Raw genomic sequence first — 20,973 nt, forward strand, 5'->3', positions numbered from 1 at the left:
GCCTATGACTAGTTTTTGATCCACATGACCCAGTTAAAATTTGACCTAGAGATAACCCAAGGCTTATATTCTGACCAAGTTTCCATAAAGATTGGGTCACAAATGTGGCCTCTAGAGTGTTCACTAGGCAAATGTTGACGGACGACTCACGACGGACGACACACGCCGCCGGACGCCGGACAATGACAGGTCACAATAGCTCATCTTGAGCACTTTGTGCTCTGGTGAGCTAATAAAAAGGTTTAGCGGCTCGTCCAATACGGTTTTCTCAGCTGGGTACTCGTCCAAATATATCTCCGTATTGTACAGAACATTGGTAAATAATCTAATAATATTATTTTAAATGAAAGGTCTCAACATTTTTTTTGTTGTGTTAACAGTTTAAGTTGTAAATTAATGTGAATATAAATCCCGCACGATAACTCAAACGATAATCATGAGTTAATTTTCCTCATCATTAAAACGTTTCAATACAGAAACTATTTTTGTATAACATTACAGTATGCACTTAAATTGTATCATTGACGATCTGTTTTAGTTCAAACAATGCATGAGAACCATACACTCTTGAAACGATAATATAAACATGCGTTGTTTTTAAATTATCGCGCGGGTCACGGGCCCGCCAGACCAAAAAAAAATGCCTCTTTTAATTTTTATACCCTGCCCCTAAGTATTCATAAGAACCATGGTCATGAAAGGGAAAAATATACTAACCCGTTTCAATCGCGCATTTCATACCTAAAACACGCAGTTCCGTAAATGTGTACTATGGATATCAAACAAGTGGTAATTTATCTTCCATTGTGTACCGGTCACATTTCTTCTGGTGAAGTTCCCTTCTAGATTACAAAACCATTCTGATTGGCTAAAGTGAAAATGTATGTCAATCGTAATTTTACTACACGTGTTGCTAAAATGGGAAAATGCAGCATAAATGTGCCAAAATGAATAACATAAACAGAAACAGACAGACCAATGTTCGATTTCAATTAAAGACATATAAAAGAGAATTTTCATTCATCATTTCAAAGTTTTATTGAAAAAATGTGATTTTTTTTTAAATTCGTTTTTGTTTGTTTACATTTCGCCCAAACTTTGTGCAACACTGCCGTGACCTCTGGGACCGGATTTTCATTAGGGAAGGTCAAGCATGTTTTTTTTTCTGTAACGCTGACGAAAGCATAAAATATGTTGATAATCTCAGCAATATGGAATATTGAGACAATGTGACTGGTGCATTATCGCTTGTTCAATATACTAGGTACCCATTCACCTAACTGTGCGTTTAAGTTGAGAAATTTACGATTGAAACGGGTTAGTATATTTTCCCGTTCATGACCATGGTTCGTATAGAATACCTAGGGGTAAGGTATAACATGTACAGAGGCATTTTCTTTCTGTTCTGGTGCCAGTGGCGCTGGTGTAGTATCTTAAGTTACCCGCTTATCTTGTTTACAACAATAAATAAAACACCTTATTGTGCGAGGTAGGGGACCTGTAACGAGAATCGTCAAATTACGTATTCCCGTATGCCTTTTTATCATTTTTCGGTTTTCATGAGAGAGAGTTACGTCTAGATAATGTTGAATTGCTTACAAGCACATAATAATGCGGAAATTGAAGAGAGCTGTTACCGATCCACTTCTTTAAAGTGGCATTATACGCATCTTACTGCACATAGTGCAGTCTAGTGATTGTTTTATAAAATCAATGATCTCTCTTACGTCTTAGGCAGAGATTTCTGAAGTTATGTTTGGAAACTTATTAATTCGTACTGGTAACAGAAAGAGTTTGGTATATTGGGCTAAAAGCTATAATTTCCTTCCTCCTTTTTACATACACAACAATTTCAGCTGAATTTTTATTTGAAAAATGCGTATAATTCCAGTTTAAAATATTGTAATTACATTAAATTTTGATGACAGTGACTTTATGTTCCACTATCTGCAGCAAAGTACTCATGAACAGTCAGAGAAAGGCTTCAAAATGAATAAAGCATAAGAAACACCTTCAAATGATTAATTGAAATGATGAATATAACAACAATCTACCTACGGTTATACATATGTAAGACCAGTTTCATTTTTGTTTTGTAATTTATCATTGTTGGATATACATTTTACATTTAGATATATCTAATTTTGTTTAAACCTAGGTATTATCATTGAGAACAAAAATATCTTTGGCTAAAAAGCTTAAAATTAAATGTCTGAGGTAACGTTTCTTACTGCCGCACAATTTCCTGATATATATTTATGCATTATTTTATTTTGATGCACTACTAAACTTTCTAGCAGGGCCTCAGAGCAACTTATAAAATAATTGTCAGTGTATTTGTTTTGTTTGTTTGTTTATTTTGGGTTTAACGCCGTTTTTCATCAGTATTTCAGTCAAGGAACGGCGGGCAGTTAACCTAGCTAGTGTTCCTGGATTCTGTACCAATACAAACCTGTTCTCTGCAAGTAACTGCCAACTTCCACCACATGAATTAGAGGTGGAGGACTAAGGATTTCAGACACAATGTCGTTTATCAAATAGTCACGGAGAACATACGCCTCGCCCGAGGAACGAACTCACGACCCCGCGATCCGTAGACCAACGCTCTACTTACTGAGCTAAGCGGGCGGGCAATTTTCAGTGTAAGCCATGAGAAAAGTGTGCATGTTGTGCATCGAATACAAAGCGTTTTTAACAAATGTGGGTAATATTTTGTCTGACTTATCAGTTGTTGGGAAAAGACCTACATGTATTTAAGTTTTCTTTCATTTTTGACCAAGTTTTATGTTGGCTTAAGTTTATTAGTCGATTCAGAGTTGTTCCCCTTAGATATTCTTGATTACGTACTATTTCTAAGTATTGTATTGTTCTTGGAGTTCATTGAATTACGTACATCCCCACCCAGTCCTCGATATCAAACATAGCAAGTGTTAGTGTATGTGTCCTAGGTTGTTCATGATTATCAATGATTTGTTTGTTTGTTCTGGTTTTAATACCGTTTTTCAACAGTATTTCAGTTATGTGGACAGTTAATCTAATCGGGGTTCCTAGATACTGTTCTCTACAAGTGACTGTCTGATAATCAATGATGCTTCAATATAAAACATAAAAAGTGCATACTGTAAAAGAATCCTAGGATGAGCTTGATGTTCAGTGAATTACGCCTCCCCCATCTAGCGCTCCATATCAAACATAACAAATGCATAGTGTGGAAGTATCATAGTTTGTTCTTGATGTTCAGTGAATTTTGTCCCCCACTCAACCCTCGATATCAACCATATCAAGTGAAAACAATATCAGACATAAGAAGTGCTTAGGGTAAAAGTATCCTGTACTATTCTTGATATTTAATGAAATACATCCCCCACGCAGCCACCAATATCAAACATAAGATGTGCACAGTGTAATAGTATCCCGTGTAGTTCTTGACTTTCCGACTGTTTTCTCTCCAGCCCTCGATAAGTTTGTCATAAGTCACTTAATATATACAATGGGTAATTGAAATATTCAAAATCCAATTGTATTAAGAATATATGTAAGGAAAATAGTACCCGTTTAAGCACCCATTGTCAAATTCTCTTAATTCTGTTCATACTGTGAAAAGACAGCAGTGTCTATCATTTATTGGTTATATCTACTGTGAATGGGGGACACTTTTCATGGATTCGATGGTTAAAGTTATGCAAAAATTTATATATGATGAATATGTAGATTTTCTCTTATATTTATCTCAATAATTTAAAAACTATGTACTCATTTCCCTGTGATTTTACTGCATGTTGTTTCTTTTAATGTCTGATATTTTTCTGGTATAATGTTGTTCCATCAATACAAGAAACAATTATTCTGACAGTATATTAAACTAGCAACAGCAGTAAATTGGCTCACAAAAGGAGACATAAGCCAATAAAGCAAGTTAAAAATCCCAGGGAAATAAGCGGATAGATTCAACAATGTATGTTGACTACATTTTGATATGTCCTGCCTACCTTATCAGACTATATCATATACTTCAATGTCGTTCTCATCATACCTACCAATGATCATCTTGTTTGTTTGCTGATTACACACAACGACCGAACAATTACTTTTTCCAGTATCAGGTTTGATTACCTCCCCAATAAGCCGTCCTGTTGGTCCATACTGAAGCACATTGTTGGTACCCACAGAGGCAACAAGCAAACTACCACCGCTGGTCTGAAATATTCCCCAGGGTTTTTGTAACTCTGGACCATTGACGTTTCTGACAACTTGTCCATTATTGTCTAATATGATGAATCCTTTACTCCAGAAAGAAACATACATTCTGGAACCATCCTCACTGACAGCCAGATTCCTCATATCAAATTTGAACTGTCCTGAAAGATCCATATTGATACACTGCAGCTCTATGCCTGATACACTGTATACATACACTAATGAATACCCATCTGAAATGTACAGATTGCCATCTGCATGGGCCAGACCATAACATTCAAAGTCAGTTTTAATTTGATTTGTTTTTCTCATTTTATTGCTATGGGAAATAAAATGAATTTCATTGTTCTTATACAGACTCACAGCAACTTCCTTTTTGCTGATGGGACACGCTTGCCATGGATAGGAAGGAAGCTCATAGTAGTCGCTAACGGTATAGGACGAACTGTCTAAACTGTCTAAATGTTTCAGCTTCTTGTTGTTTTCATCACACAGTATTACTGACTCATCTGCCAGGTAACAGACTGAGGTAATATAACAGACATCTGTATCTGATGGAATTTTTACATTACATGTTCTTTTATTTTTTGCTTGAAGCAGAAAATCTTGCTCTGTTATTTTCAACAGCATATTCATTTCTTTCAACTTTGACAGTATTATCTGATCAGGGATGATTTTAATATCTTTCCTATGATATCCAGCTTCACTGTCCTCCACACAGGCTTTAGCATCACTTGCTACCTTTCTACCCCTCTTTGCATTAACAAACTCCTGGGAAACATTATTTTTGACTGATGCTAATTTTTCTTTAGCTGAAGTAACACTGGTTTTATTTTTTTGCAACGACTTTATTCTGTCTTCTATCTCTTTTATCAGTCCTTTGAATCGATCTTCTGTTTCCACTATGGAGTTCTGCTCCATTTCATCAAGCCTGGCATTGACTTCCTGTCTAAATTTTCTGATTTCTTCAATTGAGTCCGCCTTGCTTTTCAAGAGTCGTTGTCTTTCTTGTTGAAAATCATCAAGGTATTCATCTAAGGTCTTGACAGAGGCTTCAAGTTCCTGCTGAATGGTCTTTGGATTTGCTGCTTTTAAATTTGCATTGTTCTGTATGAAGTCCGGTATGTAAAAGGTATCCTGACATGATCTGAAAAATAAAACAGTCTATTTTAGATACCTGAATTTTTTGTAGTTAAGATCTTGTGCCTGTATGTTTTATACAGCTATCGTGTGCCAACCTTTTAGTACAGTTGAATCTACATAAATGACTACCTGTATTAAGCAGCCAGTCATATCACGTCCTAAATGGTTTTCTGTATCATCCACTACCAAAGGCATTATCCGTTCAAGTGAAGACATTTGTTGGGTACCAAGGAAAAAAAGGTAACAGTAAATTCTATTTATTCCATACTGTAACGGGTCTTTCTGTAGCTTATTGGGGTGCTTTATAACAAAAGAAAACCATGTAAAATGATGCTATTAATACTGTAAATCCGTTCCAACGGCTTGGAGCCAATCTATGACATGGTTTTGGGGTATTTAAATAAAACATGGGAGAAAAATCAACTGCTTTAAGAGAAACGCCACCCGCAAGATTTTATCAGATTACCTTTTTACCCTTTGTAATTACAACATATATATAAATATATATATTTTATATATATAATTATATATTATATATATATATATAAAATGGGTTTTTATTCTATTTTGTATCAGGAGTCATAACTCAGTACAGTTTGAAGGATTTCAATAAAACATGGTAATAATTTTTAACTGTTGTTTGGGAAATATGGTCCTGCAAGTTCAGGAATTGCTTAAAGGAACACTTGAGCTATGGCTCTTAATATAAATCGTTTTTAGATGAGGCGCGGTATACGTGAACCTTATGCTGACTGGTACGATATACATGTATTTTCTAAGATAAAAAATATGAACGGTTAAATTCATGGACATTTGAAGCAATTAATAGGAAAGTTCCTTGATATTATAAAGTGGCGAAAATGCCAACCCTGGAAGAGCACGGGTGATCGGTCTAACTGAAGGTGGCGCGAGTTACAATGTTCATGAGAAATGAACGAGATCCGTTATGATTTTGGGAGGGATATCAGTGAACACAAAAAGCGGCTTTTCTAGCTGCAAACTTGGTAAATATTTTGTCAATGTCATACCGCTCACCGCCCCTAAATCTGACTGAGCATATTTGGGGTGTGATCGGTAAGGTTGTAAGAAGACGAGCTCCATATAATCTGAGGCAACTGCAACAGTTTGTTTCCTATGTCATTTGTCGTATTAACGTCTTATCCATGCGCTGCAAACGCAAAGAAGTCATCCAAGCAACTTGTGGCCATACCAAGTAATAAAGTTAAATTAATTCTGATAGCACAAGATTGAAACGCTTGATATTTTTAATTATGCAAAGTCGAGCTTTAAACAAGCTTTAAAGTTGTTATTTTTTGTACACGTACTAAATATAGTTTAATGTGTAATACACGACAGGCGGCGTGGTGTATCTTTTCATGCGTCAGAACATCACATTGTCCAGAGGTAATGATAACAATTGTCATGTTTATTTAATTGACTGAGAATTATATTGGTAGCAATAAAATGGATTTTTTCAAGCTTGGGAACGTTGACTTTCATGTCATTCTTAATTGTGTTTATTGGATAAATTTTGCGAATTTGTAAATCATCGGGCTACGTCATATAAAGTACAAAATTTTCAAATTACGGAAGTGTTTTTTTATCAGTTTTCCATCAAACAATGCCTAATATTCTTTTAACTGTCCTGAAAATTTCACGGAATTATCTACAGTTATTTCAATTATAGCGAAATGGCTACTGGTAGCGTTAGAAATGTGTACATATGTAGCTTGGGTTGTGAGGCTGATGTACTGTATACATTCTGGTCACTGGGGCCAAGTCAGGGTTGCCGGTACTGAAAATAGAAAACTTGTTTCTGCTCAATGAATTCAGTAAGGGATAGGGGTTTGACCAAACCTGGAATTTAGGAAGCACAGAGAGTCAAAATCTTTGTTACTAAAATAGAAAAAATATAGTTCTCTTACATGAACTTCAGTTAGGAATTAGGTAAGCAGACCAAACCTTGTAAATAGGTGTAGTTCATAGATACCAATATTTTTGTTTGTATTTTGGGTAGCTTGGGTCAAGGACATTGTTACTAAATGTAGAAAAATAGTTTTCAAAGAAATGAGAACGAAATTCAGTTGCATTTAAGTGCGTTTTGTTGGAAGAAAAAGCCTTTTTCAAGGGTGAAATGTATTTGTTTGTTTCAAGTTGTTGTAAGCAGCCACCTGCCTCCAGCAACCAGAATGTGCAGCTTTCTTGGTTGAATGGTTAATAAAAATTGATTGTTACTACAAACATTGAAGATGAAAGAAATAAAAAGTATTCAGAGTTTTGAAAAAGATAGTGAAACAGCATACTGGGAGGTCATATAGTCTGATATATATATATATATATATATATATATATATATATATATAATATATATATATATATAATATATATACTTTGGGGGGAGGCGGGGAGCGGGGGGGGAATGATTATTTTTGTGGGGATATCAATCCGTGGATTTCATATCTTGATGATAAAATGAACGAGAGTTTTGTTTGTTTGGACTGAGTTTCCTAGAATGGCGTTCCCATGAAAAGTTTCTCTCATTTTCATTGGTCCAAAGGTGGTAGTGTGATGACACCCTATATTTCTAAAGAGCAACATCTTGTTAAGTCTAAAATAAGTGGTTAATTAAACAGATCAATGCTTTGGTTTGTTTCTGGCCTTGCATAGAAAAATTTGTGGTAATTTTGATAAATGGAAGGACTTGCCAACACCTTTCCCTCCATAGATCATACTGACCCCACTCCGTCCTCGGAGAGTCAGTAAAGCACTCAGTGTTTAAAACAGTTTACCTATATAGATAGGAAAGAAACAGAGATCTCCATCATGAAACGCATGTAGGTAAGAATTTAGTCTAGCCACTAAAGTCTAATACGTTTGTTTTATTTTATCTCTCCCTTCTGGGGGATGCCCTATCCGCGCGTCCGTCAATTTGTCCATCAGAAACATTTCCAATCAATAACTGGAGAACCATTTGACCTAGAAACTTTGAACTTCATAGGGTGATTGTATATGCAAAGTAGATGTCCCATATTGATTTTTGGGTGACACCATCAAAGGTAAAGGTCACAGCGGCCAGAACATGGGAAAACATTTCTGATCAATAACAATAGAACCACTTGACCAAGAATATTGAAACTTCAGGATGGTTGGACATGTAGACCCCTATTGATTTTGGGGTCTCTCTATCAAAGGTCAAGATCATAGGGGCCTGAATCCACCACACTTCATTTCCGATTGATAATTGGATAACCATTTGAACTAGAACCTTAAAACTTCATAGCATAATAGGGCTTACATAGTAAACAAGAGCTGTCTCCATAGGATGACACATACCCCCGATGGCACTTGAATGAATGTTAGGCCGATGTTAGAGGTTTTGGACCTTTGACCTACGGACCTTTGGGTCTTGCGCGCGACCACGTCGTCTTATGCCCAATAATTTTAAAATCCATGCATAAAGACAAAGATAAAGGACCGGAACGCCCATCAATGCACTATCATGAAATAGACCTTTACGTCTAAGTGTGACCCTTTACCTTTGAGCTACGGACCTGGGTCTTGCGCGCGACACGTCGTCTACTGTGGGACACATTCATGCCAAGTTATTTGAAATCCATCCAGGATGACAAAGATATGGACCGGACACGAATGCACTATCAGAAAAATGACCTTTAACGTCTAAGTGTGACCTTGACCTTTGAGCTACGGACCTGGGTCTTGCGCGCGACAAGTCGTCTTACTGTGGTACACATTCATGCCAAGTTATTTGAAAATCCATCCATGGATGACAAAGATATGGACCGGACACGAATGCGCTATCATGAAAAATGACCTTTAACGTCTAAGTGTGACCTTGAGCTTTGAGCTACGGACCTGGGTCTTGCGCGCGACACGTCCACGTCGTCTTACTGTGGTACACATTCATGCCAAGTTATTTGAAAATCCATCCATGGATGACAAAGATATGAACCGGACACGAAAATTGCGGACAGACCGACAGACTGACAGACCGACAGACGGTTCAAAAACTATTTGCCTCCCTTTGGGGGCGTAAAAACCCGTATCGCTTTTGGGGGACACTTATTTAAAGGTCAAGGTCACACGGATCATGGACAACCGTTTCTGATCAATAACTCGAGAACCAACCATTTGACCCAGAATGTTGAAATTCATAGCATAATTGGACATGCAACGCAGATGACCCCTATTGAATTTGGGGTCACTCTATTAAAGGTCAGGTCAAAAGGGCCTGAACATGAAAAACAGTTTTTGATCAATTTTACCCAGAACCTTCAATCTTCCTAAGATGATAGGACTTACAGAGAATGTGACCCCTATTGTTATTGGGTTCACCCAGTCAAAGGTCAAGGTCACAGGGGCTTTCTGAAAATTGAAACCATTTCAGATAATAACTTGAGAACCACTTTTGACCCAGGATGTTGAAACTTCATAAGATGATTGGACATCAGAGAGATGACCTCTTTTGATTTTTGGGTCCATTTTGATCACAAGATGTTATAGTAAAACATATTCTTTTAAATTTGGACTCAGAAAAACCCAAACGATGACATATCAAAGTCTAATAACCAGATAAAACGTTTCAAGAATAAGATATTTATAGTAGCAACGAAAGAGAAGCGAGCCCACAATCAATCTAAACGGAAGGGAAGTTAATCTTAAAAATATCTAAATCCACCCGGTAAAGACAGGTAAAAATACACCTAAGAATTAGATATAAAATGTATGTTGTACTACAGAAAAGTGGCCTCGACCTTTTCCCTATGGTCAGTAATAACAAGAGCTCCGCCAAGCGGGGCAATATTCGCCCGAAGGGTTGCATCAGAGAATGGGAGTAACATTTAAAGAACTTGACTGTTGAAGCCCCATGGACAGGAACAATAAAAGGAAGAAATTCCAAAAAAAAAGTCCACAAAAAAATCTTACAAGGTAAAGTTATGTCAAAATACACCTCAAATTTAGATGTACCATCCATATTGTACCAAAGAAAAGTGCTCTCGGTTCTTCCCTACGACCAATAATAACAAAGTTTCAAAATAAGCTATTTAAATTAACATAAAAGGGAAGAACTTAAAGAAAATTGTATTGTAAGTGAACAAAATATGCACTCTGCACGTCGCCTCAGTATGGTGAACATGCGTGCCATGTTTCTTTGAAATCCTTCAAGCAGAGCGGACAAACAAGAGCACTGCAATGCAGAGCAATATACACAAAGCAAAGTCATATATGACCTTTGACCCCTAAGAGTGACCTTGACCTTTAAGCGAGTCATCCGAAACATGCACTCTGCGAGTTGTCTGAGTGTGGTGCTTTTTTGAAATCCTTCAAGCATTTCAAGAGTTACAGGACGGACACGAAATAAACTGATATGACCTTTGACCCCTAAATGTGACCTTGACCTTGAAGCGAGACATCCAAAACATGCGTGCGTTCAAGAGTTATAAAGCGGACACAACAAAATCATATATGAACTGTGACCCCTAAGTGTAACCTTGACCTTGAAGCGAGTCATCCGAAACATGCGCTCTACACGTCGTCACGGTGTGGTGAACATTTGTGTCAAGTTTCTTTGAAAGCCTTCAAGGGGCTCAAGAGTTACACAGAGCGAACACAAAATTGCTAACGGATGGACGGACGGACAGACAGACGGACACCGGGGGTATAACATAATACGTCTCTTGTGGCGTATAAATAAAACGTTACAATATAAGCTATTTGGTAACAACAAAGAGAAGTAGTTTTAAACTAGGGACATGCGCAATACACTCCGTCTCATAATGGTGAACATTTATGCTTAGTTATAGCAAAATCGCTTCATGCATGAAAAAGATCTTACCTTTGACCTCTAAGTGTGACCTTAACTTTAAACCCAGGGACCTGTTTTTTGCGCACGGCACTCCGTCCCTCTCATGATGGTGAACAATTGTATCAAGTTACATCAAAATCCCTCCAAGCTTGTAAAAGAAATGCTCCAAACAAAATTTGTGGACGCCGTACGCCCACCCGCACTTCCTCCCGCCAAGGGCGTCCCTATAATACGTCCCGTCTTTCAGATGGACGTTTAATTTGTTTCCAGTCCATAACTTGAGAACTACTTGACCAAGAATATTGAAACTTAATCGGTTGACTGGACATATTGAGTAGATGATCCCTATTTCATTTTAATCACTAAGCCACCCATCAGTGTCTCATCTCCTATAGACTTTCATTCGCCTATTACTACTATGTTTTAGGGAAGACATACGCTTTTCTACAAAAACATCTTCTATTTGAATTTTCAGTTTGTGTGGTCAGTGAACGTCACTTCTGTAGAAAATTGTTGTCATATATTAGACAGGAATTGAGGATAACCATGTTACATGTATAACAATTTAAGAGAAGTGAGAGTAGTAGTCTCTCTCACTTCCTGTATACAAATTATATCCTTTGCAAATATAAGGACTGTGACCAATAGTGAGAAATGAAATACCTGTGTTCAGTAGCCATACATGTTGAACAACCAACTTCATCGTGATACTTGCAGTACATATCTACATGTTTATGACTGTGTTTGTCGCATCTTTCTGTTGGAACCGGCGGCTTCATCCTGATAGACATCGACTGAAACTGGTTCTTACCGAGAATCTTATGCCCATTCAGTAATGGAACATCATCGTGAACTTTGACACAGATTAAACAGTAGTAGTCACCACAATCAACGCAATATTTTTCAGCTTCTGTGTTTTTCCCTTTACGTTTACACACTGTACAAAGTAGATCGAATATTTCATCTGATAGTACACATGTGTCTGTTCCTCCAGTAGCCATGTTTCCTTGTCTCATCCTCCTAAAAGTAGTGTATCATGTTCAAAATAAATCATTTTCAATTTATTGTAAATTCATTTTAACAAACATCAGAAGCAAATAGCTGGATTATAAGATTTCTTTATTAGGTTCTCATTGTACAAGATAAGAAAATCCACCAGTGGTTATTTTGGAAGACTTTTTGTATATTTAATGTGCTGTTTAGATTATTTACAATGCTATGTATAAATGTCGCATTCATATACTTCCTCATTGTTGACCAATGTTGTGAACAGATGAATATTTCATTAAAAAATGAATGTAAACACAAGGTAAAAATCTATCAACTGTTCATATTCACTACAAACCTATTTGCTACACATTTTAGTAATTGTAACAGTATCTGATACACATTGCCATGATGCTTTGTATATAATACTTTATCTGTTGTACATGCCATTCTGATGCAGTCGATGTATGACAGCAAAGTAAACCTTTGTACCATACACAATGTTTTCTGTCAATCTTAAAAAGTGTCCACTAGGCCTTTAAACATGGTGTCAGATGTAAATGGAATAAATAGATGCTAAGGAGAAGACGTTAAGCTAATCATTCGATTCAGAGGAATATCACTTATCTCAGCAGTTGAATCAGTAGTTCACCATGAGTGCTGACGCTGAAGACGCACAGTTTCATAGTTCTCTGGCTGTGCATTCACCGATGTCGCTACTAATTGGAAAAAGTTCAAACGCTCTTGGGCCAATTACAAGAAGGCGGGCGGACTTAAATTGAAGGACTTAATGACAGCCAGGTTTCTTACGTGCAAAGAACTATAAGCGATGGATGTCTTTGATGGGTTCGATTTTGCAGACGAATAACGAAAGGATGATATCGATATTGTGTTGAATAAATTTGAAACCTGTACCAGAAAAACAAATGTGACATATGAGAGATATATTTTTAGACCTGCTCTCAAGGTAAGTCAGAAACTTTTTATCAAACCTGTAACTACGGAACGTTAAAAAAATGAATTGATCAAAGACAGGGTAATTAGGGGTATCAGAGACAATGGATTGTGTAAACGGCTCCTACAAGAAGACAAATTAACGGAAAAATACCACCTTTTCATGCACCAAAGCGACTTCAACGAATGCTACTGAAATTTCAGACTTATGACTATGAACGGCAAACACATGTATATTTCTGATACACTTTCTAGAGTTTACATAGCTAATGGATGTGCTACGCACCTAGAAGTTCTTTTGACAGATTATGAAAAATAGATAGAAGCTACATGTTTGTCAGATTATTTGACAGTTTCTTCTGAAAGACAAATTAGAATATAGCAAGCAACGCTCGAAAACCAGACATTGGTAAAGCTGATTGAGAGTATTAAGAATGGATAATGGAATATAGTGCCGAGAGAAGCGAAGCCATATTATTCTGTCCGGGATGAACTATCGGTAAATAATGGTATCATATTTCTCAGTGATAGATGCATCATACGGAAAAGTATGCTAAGATAAATTTTAGATCAACTTCAGTCGCATATTGGAGTTGAAGGTTGTTTACGAAACGCTCGTAAGTGTGTATTGGTCGAATATAAGCAAATTAAGGACTTTAATTATTAACAAATGTGACACTTGTCAGAGTAAAGAACCGTTAATCACAGTATTCCAGACAGACATTGGGCAAAAGTCGGAACAGTCGTGTTTATGTTTTTATTTGGTAACTATAGATTATTTTAGTAATTTTTGGAAAAGCAACACCTAATGACTAAGCTTTGACCATGTAGCCGTCGAAGTTAGCCTTTGTATCATATGAATAATGTTTGTTGACAACGACTAACACTTTAAACAGTAATATATCATATCAATCATTTTTATGCCTCCGCACATATATATAGCATTGCTGTTGTCCGTACGTACGTCCATCCGTATGTCCCGAAATCTTGTGTGTCAAACGCCTCCCGCATTACTATCCAGATTGGCTTCAAACAGATGAACACACTTAAAAGTGAAGATGACCATAAAGAACGGACTTTTTTCTCTTATTACTGTTACTGCACTGATGGCCCTTTGATAAATTTGCTGTATAGAGTATAGAGAATAATCTTGTGTTTCTAACACAAACACTATAGAAAGGATATGACTGGAAGTTTCACAGTTGAAAGACCTTCGTGTGAAGATGACCATTGATAATAGACCTTTTTCTGCGGGTATTTTTTTTAGAATTATGACCATTTCTTAATAAAAACTTTACTATTAAGAGGATGGCACAGTTTGAGAGGGCATCTGTGTCCTATTGACACGATTCTAGTTAGCTTTTACATTGTATATTGGCGAACACTGGAAATGATAACAATTCCATTTTTGACTAATTCATATGTAACAGGTAATTTCAGTGAATGTGTAGCCCCTGTAAATGGGGAGCATTAGACGAGTTATTTTTGTACTCTCGAAAATCTCTTTGTGGTAGCATTTTTATGCAGTCTAAAATAATTTGTGAATTGGTATTGACAAGTAATGCTTAATTCTTCTAAGCAGTAATGAGTTTTTCTTAAGTGTATTCTCAACTTGAGTTGCCTCTGTAGCTGATGTGAGTTCAAGCGAGCTCGGGGTATTGAATTCTTCATGTGGGGATGCTGTGGTTTAACCCGGGTGCCTGCCCGTATAAATAATACAAGGAATGACGTATTGGATCTTTCTCCACCATCAACAGCTGGAAAGTCGCCATATGACCTATAATTATGTCGGTGCGACATTAAACCTACCAAAACAACTAGAGCTATAACTAAAGGTGATGAATATACCCCCGCATGCACTGACACAGTACATTGCAATTTGACACACACAAGATTGCATAATTATGTGGACTGTATGTATACAGTATAGTAACAAAAACCAAAGTCCCATAAATATGCAGAATATTTATCTAAAAGAACGTAACATGTACCATGCACAACTAGGGTTGGTACTGATCACTTGTGTGAAGTTTCATTAAATTGTGTGCAAGGGTTCGGAAGATTAGCCGCACACAAGATTGCATATGCAGACTGTATGTAATTAGTATGTTAACAAGAAACAAAGTCCCATAACTCTGCAATTTTTGTCGTTGAAAGTACCTAGTAACATGCCCATGCACAACTACTGTTGTTACTGGTCACTTGTGTGAAGTTTCATTAAGTTGTGTCAAGGGGATGAGGAGAGATGGTGTGCACAAGATTGTGTCTATGTATATGGTATAGTAACAAAAACAAAGTCCCATAACTCTGCATTTTTTTCTGAAAGAACCTAACATGTCCCATGCACAACTACTGTTGTTACTGATCACTTGTGTGAAGTTTCATTAAATTGTGTCAAGGGGATGAGGAGAGATGGTGCGCACAAGATTGTGTCTGTGGACCGACAGACAGACAGACGGACGGACAGGCGGACAGACAGATAACCTGAAACCAGTATACCCCCTTACAACTTGTTGGGGGGTACACAAATTAAACCAAACAGAAAAAAATACAGGTTGAATTGTCCATGAAAATGTGCTGTAAATTTGAACGTTGAAGTTGTTTTCAGACACTACAGGTTAAAAACAAGTTTAGGGGATAGGATTGTGCTTATTATTTACATGTCCGGTTCATTACTCTATCATTCATTAAAGGTTTTAAATGCTACTTGGCACAAATGTTCCCCATGATGAGACAATGTGTCATGAGCACAACCCGAACCCCTAGCTCAAAGGTCAAGGACATAGTCAAAGGTCAACAGAGCTATTTGTTCTTGGCCCTGTCCAGAATTCTGTCATCCGTCAAGAGATATCAATATCACTTAACATAAATCTTCCTCATAATCAGACAACATGTCTCGTGCAATACCCAGAACCCAAGCTCAAAGGTCAAGGTCATACTTGGAGATCAAAGATCAACAAGGGATTTTGTTGTCTGCTTCGTAACTTTGTCATGCAAAATAGGATTTAAATACAAGTTGTCAAAAATATTTCCCTGGATGAGACTATTTGTCTTGCACAAAGACCAGGGTCACACCTTGAGGTAAAAGGCCTAAAGGTTTTTTTCCTGTCTGGTGTGTAACTCAACAGTCCGTAAAGGGATTTAAACATTACTTGTCACGATAAGACAACCTGTCATTACCAAAGAAATGAAACCTAAGAGTGTCTGTCATAAATTTATTATAGTGCCCTTTTTGTTACTAGATATATAAAACCTTTCCTTAGAGTATTTATCATAACATGAACTAGGGTATTTGTGTGGAACAATGTTGTGACTTTCTGTTACTAGAATACAGAAGGTTTATTACTAGCAAATATACGACTTCTTGTAGAAAGACACAAATTTGAGCCTTATCTAGAGGGTGTAGACCACTACCAAATCAAATGTAAGTCTCCGCAGGATTACAAGTAGCCTAAATATAAATAGTGTTGATCTTTCTTCCCTTCCCCGTGCCCTTTATCGTTTTATCGTATTTTCTTTCAATCTACCATGTTTCAGTATGCATATGAAGCATTCTATCGAAATCAGCATGTTCTTATCGCATGCAAGGTAAATATTGCGGCGTAAGAATTTCATGTCTCAGTGAGTTGTATGTAAGGAATTGTAGTTTTCCTATATAAAAGTTAACACCACTTTTTCTTTTTCTAAAAAGTGATATAATACTTTATAGGAATATAAGTCTCTGAAAATTTGATTTGCGACATAAAGTAAAAGAAAAAGTTATAAAGAAAGTAGGCGTTTTTAGATTTGAAGATTGAATACTGCTTAAGCCGGTGCTAGGAGGGCGTGGGCAGTGTTGCATTTTCCATTACTGCCCATGAACAGACTAAATCAAACCGAGTCTGCAATTTTCACTGTTTGCCTTTTTCTCGATGCTTCCGAGGGATCCAATTTCCAGATTTTATTTACTTCACAACAGCGGGTGTTAAGTGCTGTGTGGCGGCCGTAAAAAGTCGTCCCGACTTCATCTCAGTGTTGTTATATTTTCTGGTCCTTCGGGATCATTGATTTCAACTCATTAAGATTTGAAGATTGAATACTGCTTAAGCCATTGCTAGGGGGCGTGGGCAGTGTTGCATTTTCCATTACTGCCCATGAACAGACTAAAACAAACCGAGTCTGCAATTTTCACTGTTTGCCTTTTTCTCGATGCTTCCGAGGGATTTAATTTTCAGATTTTATTTATTTTTTATTTATATTATTATCAATATTAAATATTGAACATTCGAATTTAGTGGTGTTCCGCCTTTTACATACAGTGATTGTGTACAGCTAAAACAAATTGCAAATATGTATCACGACGGTAACAAAAAATTATACAGGTACAAAGGAATATATAGAACTATTCAAAGTCTAATTTTGCAAATAAAATCTTTTTAGAGAGTTGTTAGGATTTAAAGTTTGATAGTGAACTCCGTGCTTCTCATGGCGGCACTGATCTTACCTTGACGTTATACTGTCTTGTTGTCTTCCAAATATGACAGCACCTTTGAGAACTGCTTGTCCGGCATTCTTTGGTACCAGCACTTTCATCCCATCTACATCTTCAAATCTGCATAAAGATATGACAAGTGAGAACATATCTGGATAACACGAACCAATTTTTTCCAGATTCTAACTATAATTACTTATTGATTTGCATAATTTGGATTATTTAGTAAGTTGAGACATAATTTTTGGCAAGATCCAGATTCCAAGAGAGTGGTAGTAGAGTATTTTTAGTTCACCTGTCATGTAGTGACAAGGTGAGCTTTTGTGACCGCTTGATGTCCGTTGTCCGTCAACAATTTGTAAAACAAATCTTCTTCTCTAGAACCACTGGGCAGATTTACACCAGACTTCACCGGAATGATCTTTGGGTGCCTCCCTTTCAAAATTGCCAAATTTTTTTAATTCCATCCAGAACTCTGGTTGCAATGGCAACCGAAAGGAAAAACTTTGAAAATCTTCTTGTCAGATTTCAAAAGCATTTTGTAGAAATGATCTCAAGGTGACCCTCTACCAAAATTGCCTAAGCCATTTTGTTTTGGTAAAAAACATGGCCGCCAGGGGGTAGGGATTATTTTCCATACATGGAAATATTGTAAATTTCAGAAATCTTTCTTCAAAACCACTAAGCAGATTTACACTAAACTTCACAGAAATGATCCTTGGGTGCCCCTATCAAAATTGCATAAAGAATTGGATTCCATGCAGAACTCTGGTTGTCGTGACAACCGAAAGGAAAAGCTTTAAAAAATCTTCTAGTCCAAAACCACAGTAACTAGGGCTTTGATATTTGGTGTGTGACATCATCTTATGATTCTCTACCAAGTTAGTTCAAATTATCTCCCTAGGGTCAAATATGGCCCCGCCCTTGGGGTCATATGCTTAACATAGACTTATTAATATAGGAAAAACTTTGAAAATCTTCTTGTCCAAAACCACAGGGCTAAGAGCTTTGATATTTTTATGTAACATCATCTAGTGGTCCTCTACTGGGATTGTTCAAATTATCCCCCTAGGGTTAAATATGGTCCGCCCCGGGGTCAGATTAATGGTTTATAAAGACTTACACGGAAAAACTTAGAAAATCTTTTTGTCCAAAACCATAAGACCTAGGGCTTTGATATTTGGTATGTAACATCTACAAAAAGTCCTCTACCGAGCTTTTTCAAAGTAACTCCCTAGGGTCAAATGTTGTCCCGCCCCAGGGTTCGCATGGTTAATTAAAAAATTATATAGGGAAACGCAGGACCTAGGGCTTTGATATTTGGTATGTAGCATCATCTATTGGTCCTTTACTAAGTTTGGTCAATTCATTACCCCTAGGGTCAAATACTGCCCCGCCCAGGCCGTGGTCACATGGTTTAAATAGACTTGTTTAGGAAAAATCTTCTTGTCTGAAACCACAAGACCTAGGAATTTAATGTTTTGTATGTAGCATTGCCGTGTGCTCCTCTACCAAGATTGTTCAAATTATTACTCTGGGGTGAAAAGAGGTTTTTCCCTGGGGGTCTATAGTTTTACATTATATTTATATAGGAAAAGCTTTAAAAATCTTCTTATATGAAACTGGAAGGCCTAGGCTTTTGATGGTTGGTATGTTGCATTGCCTAGTGGTCCTTTATACCAAGATTATTCAAATTATGCCCCTTAGTTGAAAAGAGGCCCCACCCAGGGTGTCCCAAGTTTTACAAAGAATTATATAGGAAATGAATTAAAAAATCTAGACCGTAGGCCTTTGATATTTGGTATGTGTCATTGCCTGGTTGATTTCTCACAAGATTGTTTGAATTATGCCCCTGGGGTGAAAAGAGGCCCTGTCCCGACCTACTTTTTTTTAAGATACAGCCTCGAAATTTGTTTGACATAGAGTAGAGTTATGCACATTGATATTAAAACTGACTGACTTTCAGTGACCATGAATGTGACCTACTGACCTACTTTCTTAATATTTTAGCATCAGTTTGACATTTGATAATATGCAGCTCATATACTCAGGTGAGCGGTCCACGGTCTTGTTTAAATAACATATATCTCATTGAAAAAATCAGGAATTTCGACAAAATACATCTTTTAGAAATCTCATATTTTTAGGCTTTTGAGTTAAAGTAAAAATATCCCGAAATTGTTTTAACAATCTATGAACAAATAAAGCCGAACTGTTTTTTAACTTTCTTGGTGTCCGAAACGGTCAAAATTTATAATGGAAAACAGCCCACTAAATCAGTTTTTGGTTTATGATAAATTAAAAATTGGATTTTTTTTAATTGAAAATTATTCTATTACCACTTACTGGATCCTTTTAAATGATAGATAATATCAATGATATCGTCTTTTATTTAAAGAGAAATCAAAGAAAATCATTGCTATAGAAATGGTAGATCAAACAGCCGTTACTTAGGGTTTTTATAAAAACAATCTTCGGAATTGATATCTAAATTTTCTACCTGTACCTTATTACTTCTATAGAATGTTTTCAATTTTTAAAAGTTGAAGCACGAAAATGTAAATGTTTACGCTTTTTTATGCTATACCTGTTTTTTATCGTCTCCTGTACAAATGGTGACTCTGAGAACCCCCCTACCATCAGAATCAGAGATATTGTGCGTGCTGGCGCGATCTTGCTCACGTCATCAATGCACTGTTCCATCTGGCGGGTAACTTTATCAATGACTTTCCGAAACAGATCTCTTGCCGCACACGCCGACATTTTCAGTTTATTTCCAACGACTTTCATTACCCCTGCATAAGCACTTGACGCCACAGCTTCAGAAAATGATTTTTGCATGTATTCCTTGGACACATCCGAAAGAGAGACAGGTATACTGATGATGAAAGCCTTGTCTGAGGTTGTGTCAACATTTCTTTTGAAAACTTGAAAATCTCTCATAAGGTCAAGGTAGTCTCCACAGTGCCTAGTTATAGACAATCGTCACAATTTTTTACTAAGTAAATAGTCTATATAACTTAAACTTTCAATTAGTTGATAATATATAGTGCTCTACCAGGCCGAATTCACGCAATAACATGTTCGAAATTGTTTACTATCAAATATTTAGAAAAATGGTTCTTAACAAAGACAAAATGTATCGAAGGTCAATGACTTTTCAAAGGATGCCTTCATCCATTTATATATCTAGCTCTTTATTTGAATGAATTAAGTATATATAGATACGTCATTCAGCGTTTCTGTGCAAAGGGTTCGTAATTTTAAACAGATGTGTGTCCGTGCGGGCAACTTGCGTCCATTTTGATGTAACCACTTTATAGAACAGCTGCCCGTGTGACATATACCATACCATTAAATTGTAAGAGTAGACAGAAAACATTAATTTAATATAAGT

The 20,973-nt window shown here is 36.7% G+C and overlaps 1 protein-coding gene across 1 annotated transcript; it reads right to left on the reverse strand.

The window, feature by feature from the left end:
• Positions 1–1,130: 1,130 nt before the first annotated feature.
• On the reverse strand, positions 1,131–20,538 carry LOC128558115 (uncharacterized). The gene is made up of 4 exons (XM_053546962.1): positions 20,164–20,538; positions 17,589–17,696; positions 11,828–12,184; positions 1,131–5,344 (listed from the first exon to the last, which is right to left on the reverse strand). Exons 1-4 carry the CDS (start codon positions 20,517–20,519, stop codon positions 3,994–3,996), a joined length of 2,172 nt encoding a protein of 723 aa, XP_053402937.1. The 5' UTR covers positions 20,520–20,538; the 3' UTR covers positions 1,131–3,993.
• Between the last annotated feature and the right edge of the window lie 435 nt (positions 20,539–20,973).

Source organism: Mercenaria mercenaria, chromosome 6 (genome assembly GCF_021730395.1).
Source record: "Mercenaria mercenaria strain notata chromosome 6, MADL_Memer_1, whole genome shotgun sequence".
Lineage (NCBI taxonomy): Eukaryota > Metazoa > Mollusca > Bivalvia > Venerida > Veneridae > Mercenaria > Mercenaria mercenaria.

Bases quoted from the DNA above. Each gene is read 5' to 3' on its own strand.
- LOC128558115 (XM_053546962.1), bottom strand. From the start codon at position 20,519: ATGAGAGATTTTCAAGTTTTCAAAAGAAATGTTGACACAACCTCAGAC. The intron at 12,185-17,588 runs GTAAGATCAGTG...CACTACTTTTAG, and splicing joins CAAGACAGTATAACGTCAAG to GAGGATGAGACAAGGAAACA. The intron at 5,345-11,827 runs GTATTTCATTTC...TTTATTTTTCAG, and splicing joins TGTATGGCTACTGAACACAG to ATCATGTCAGGATACCTTTT.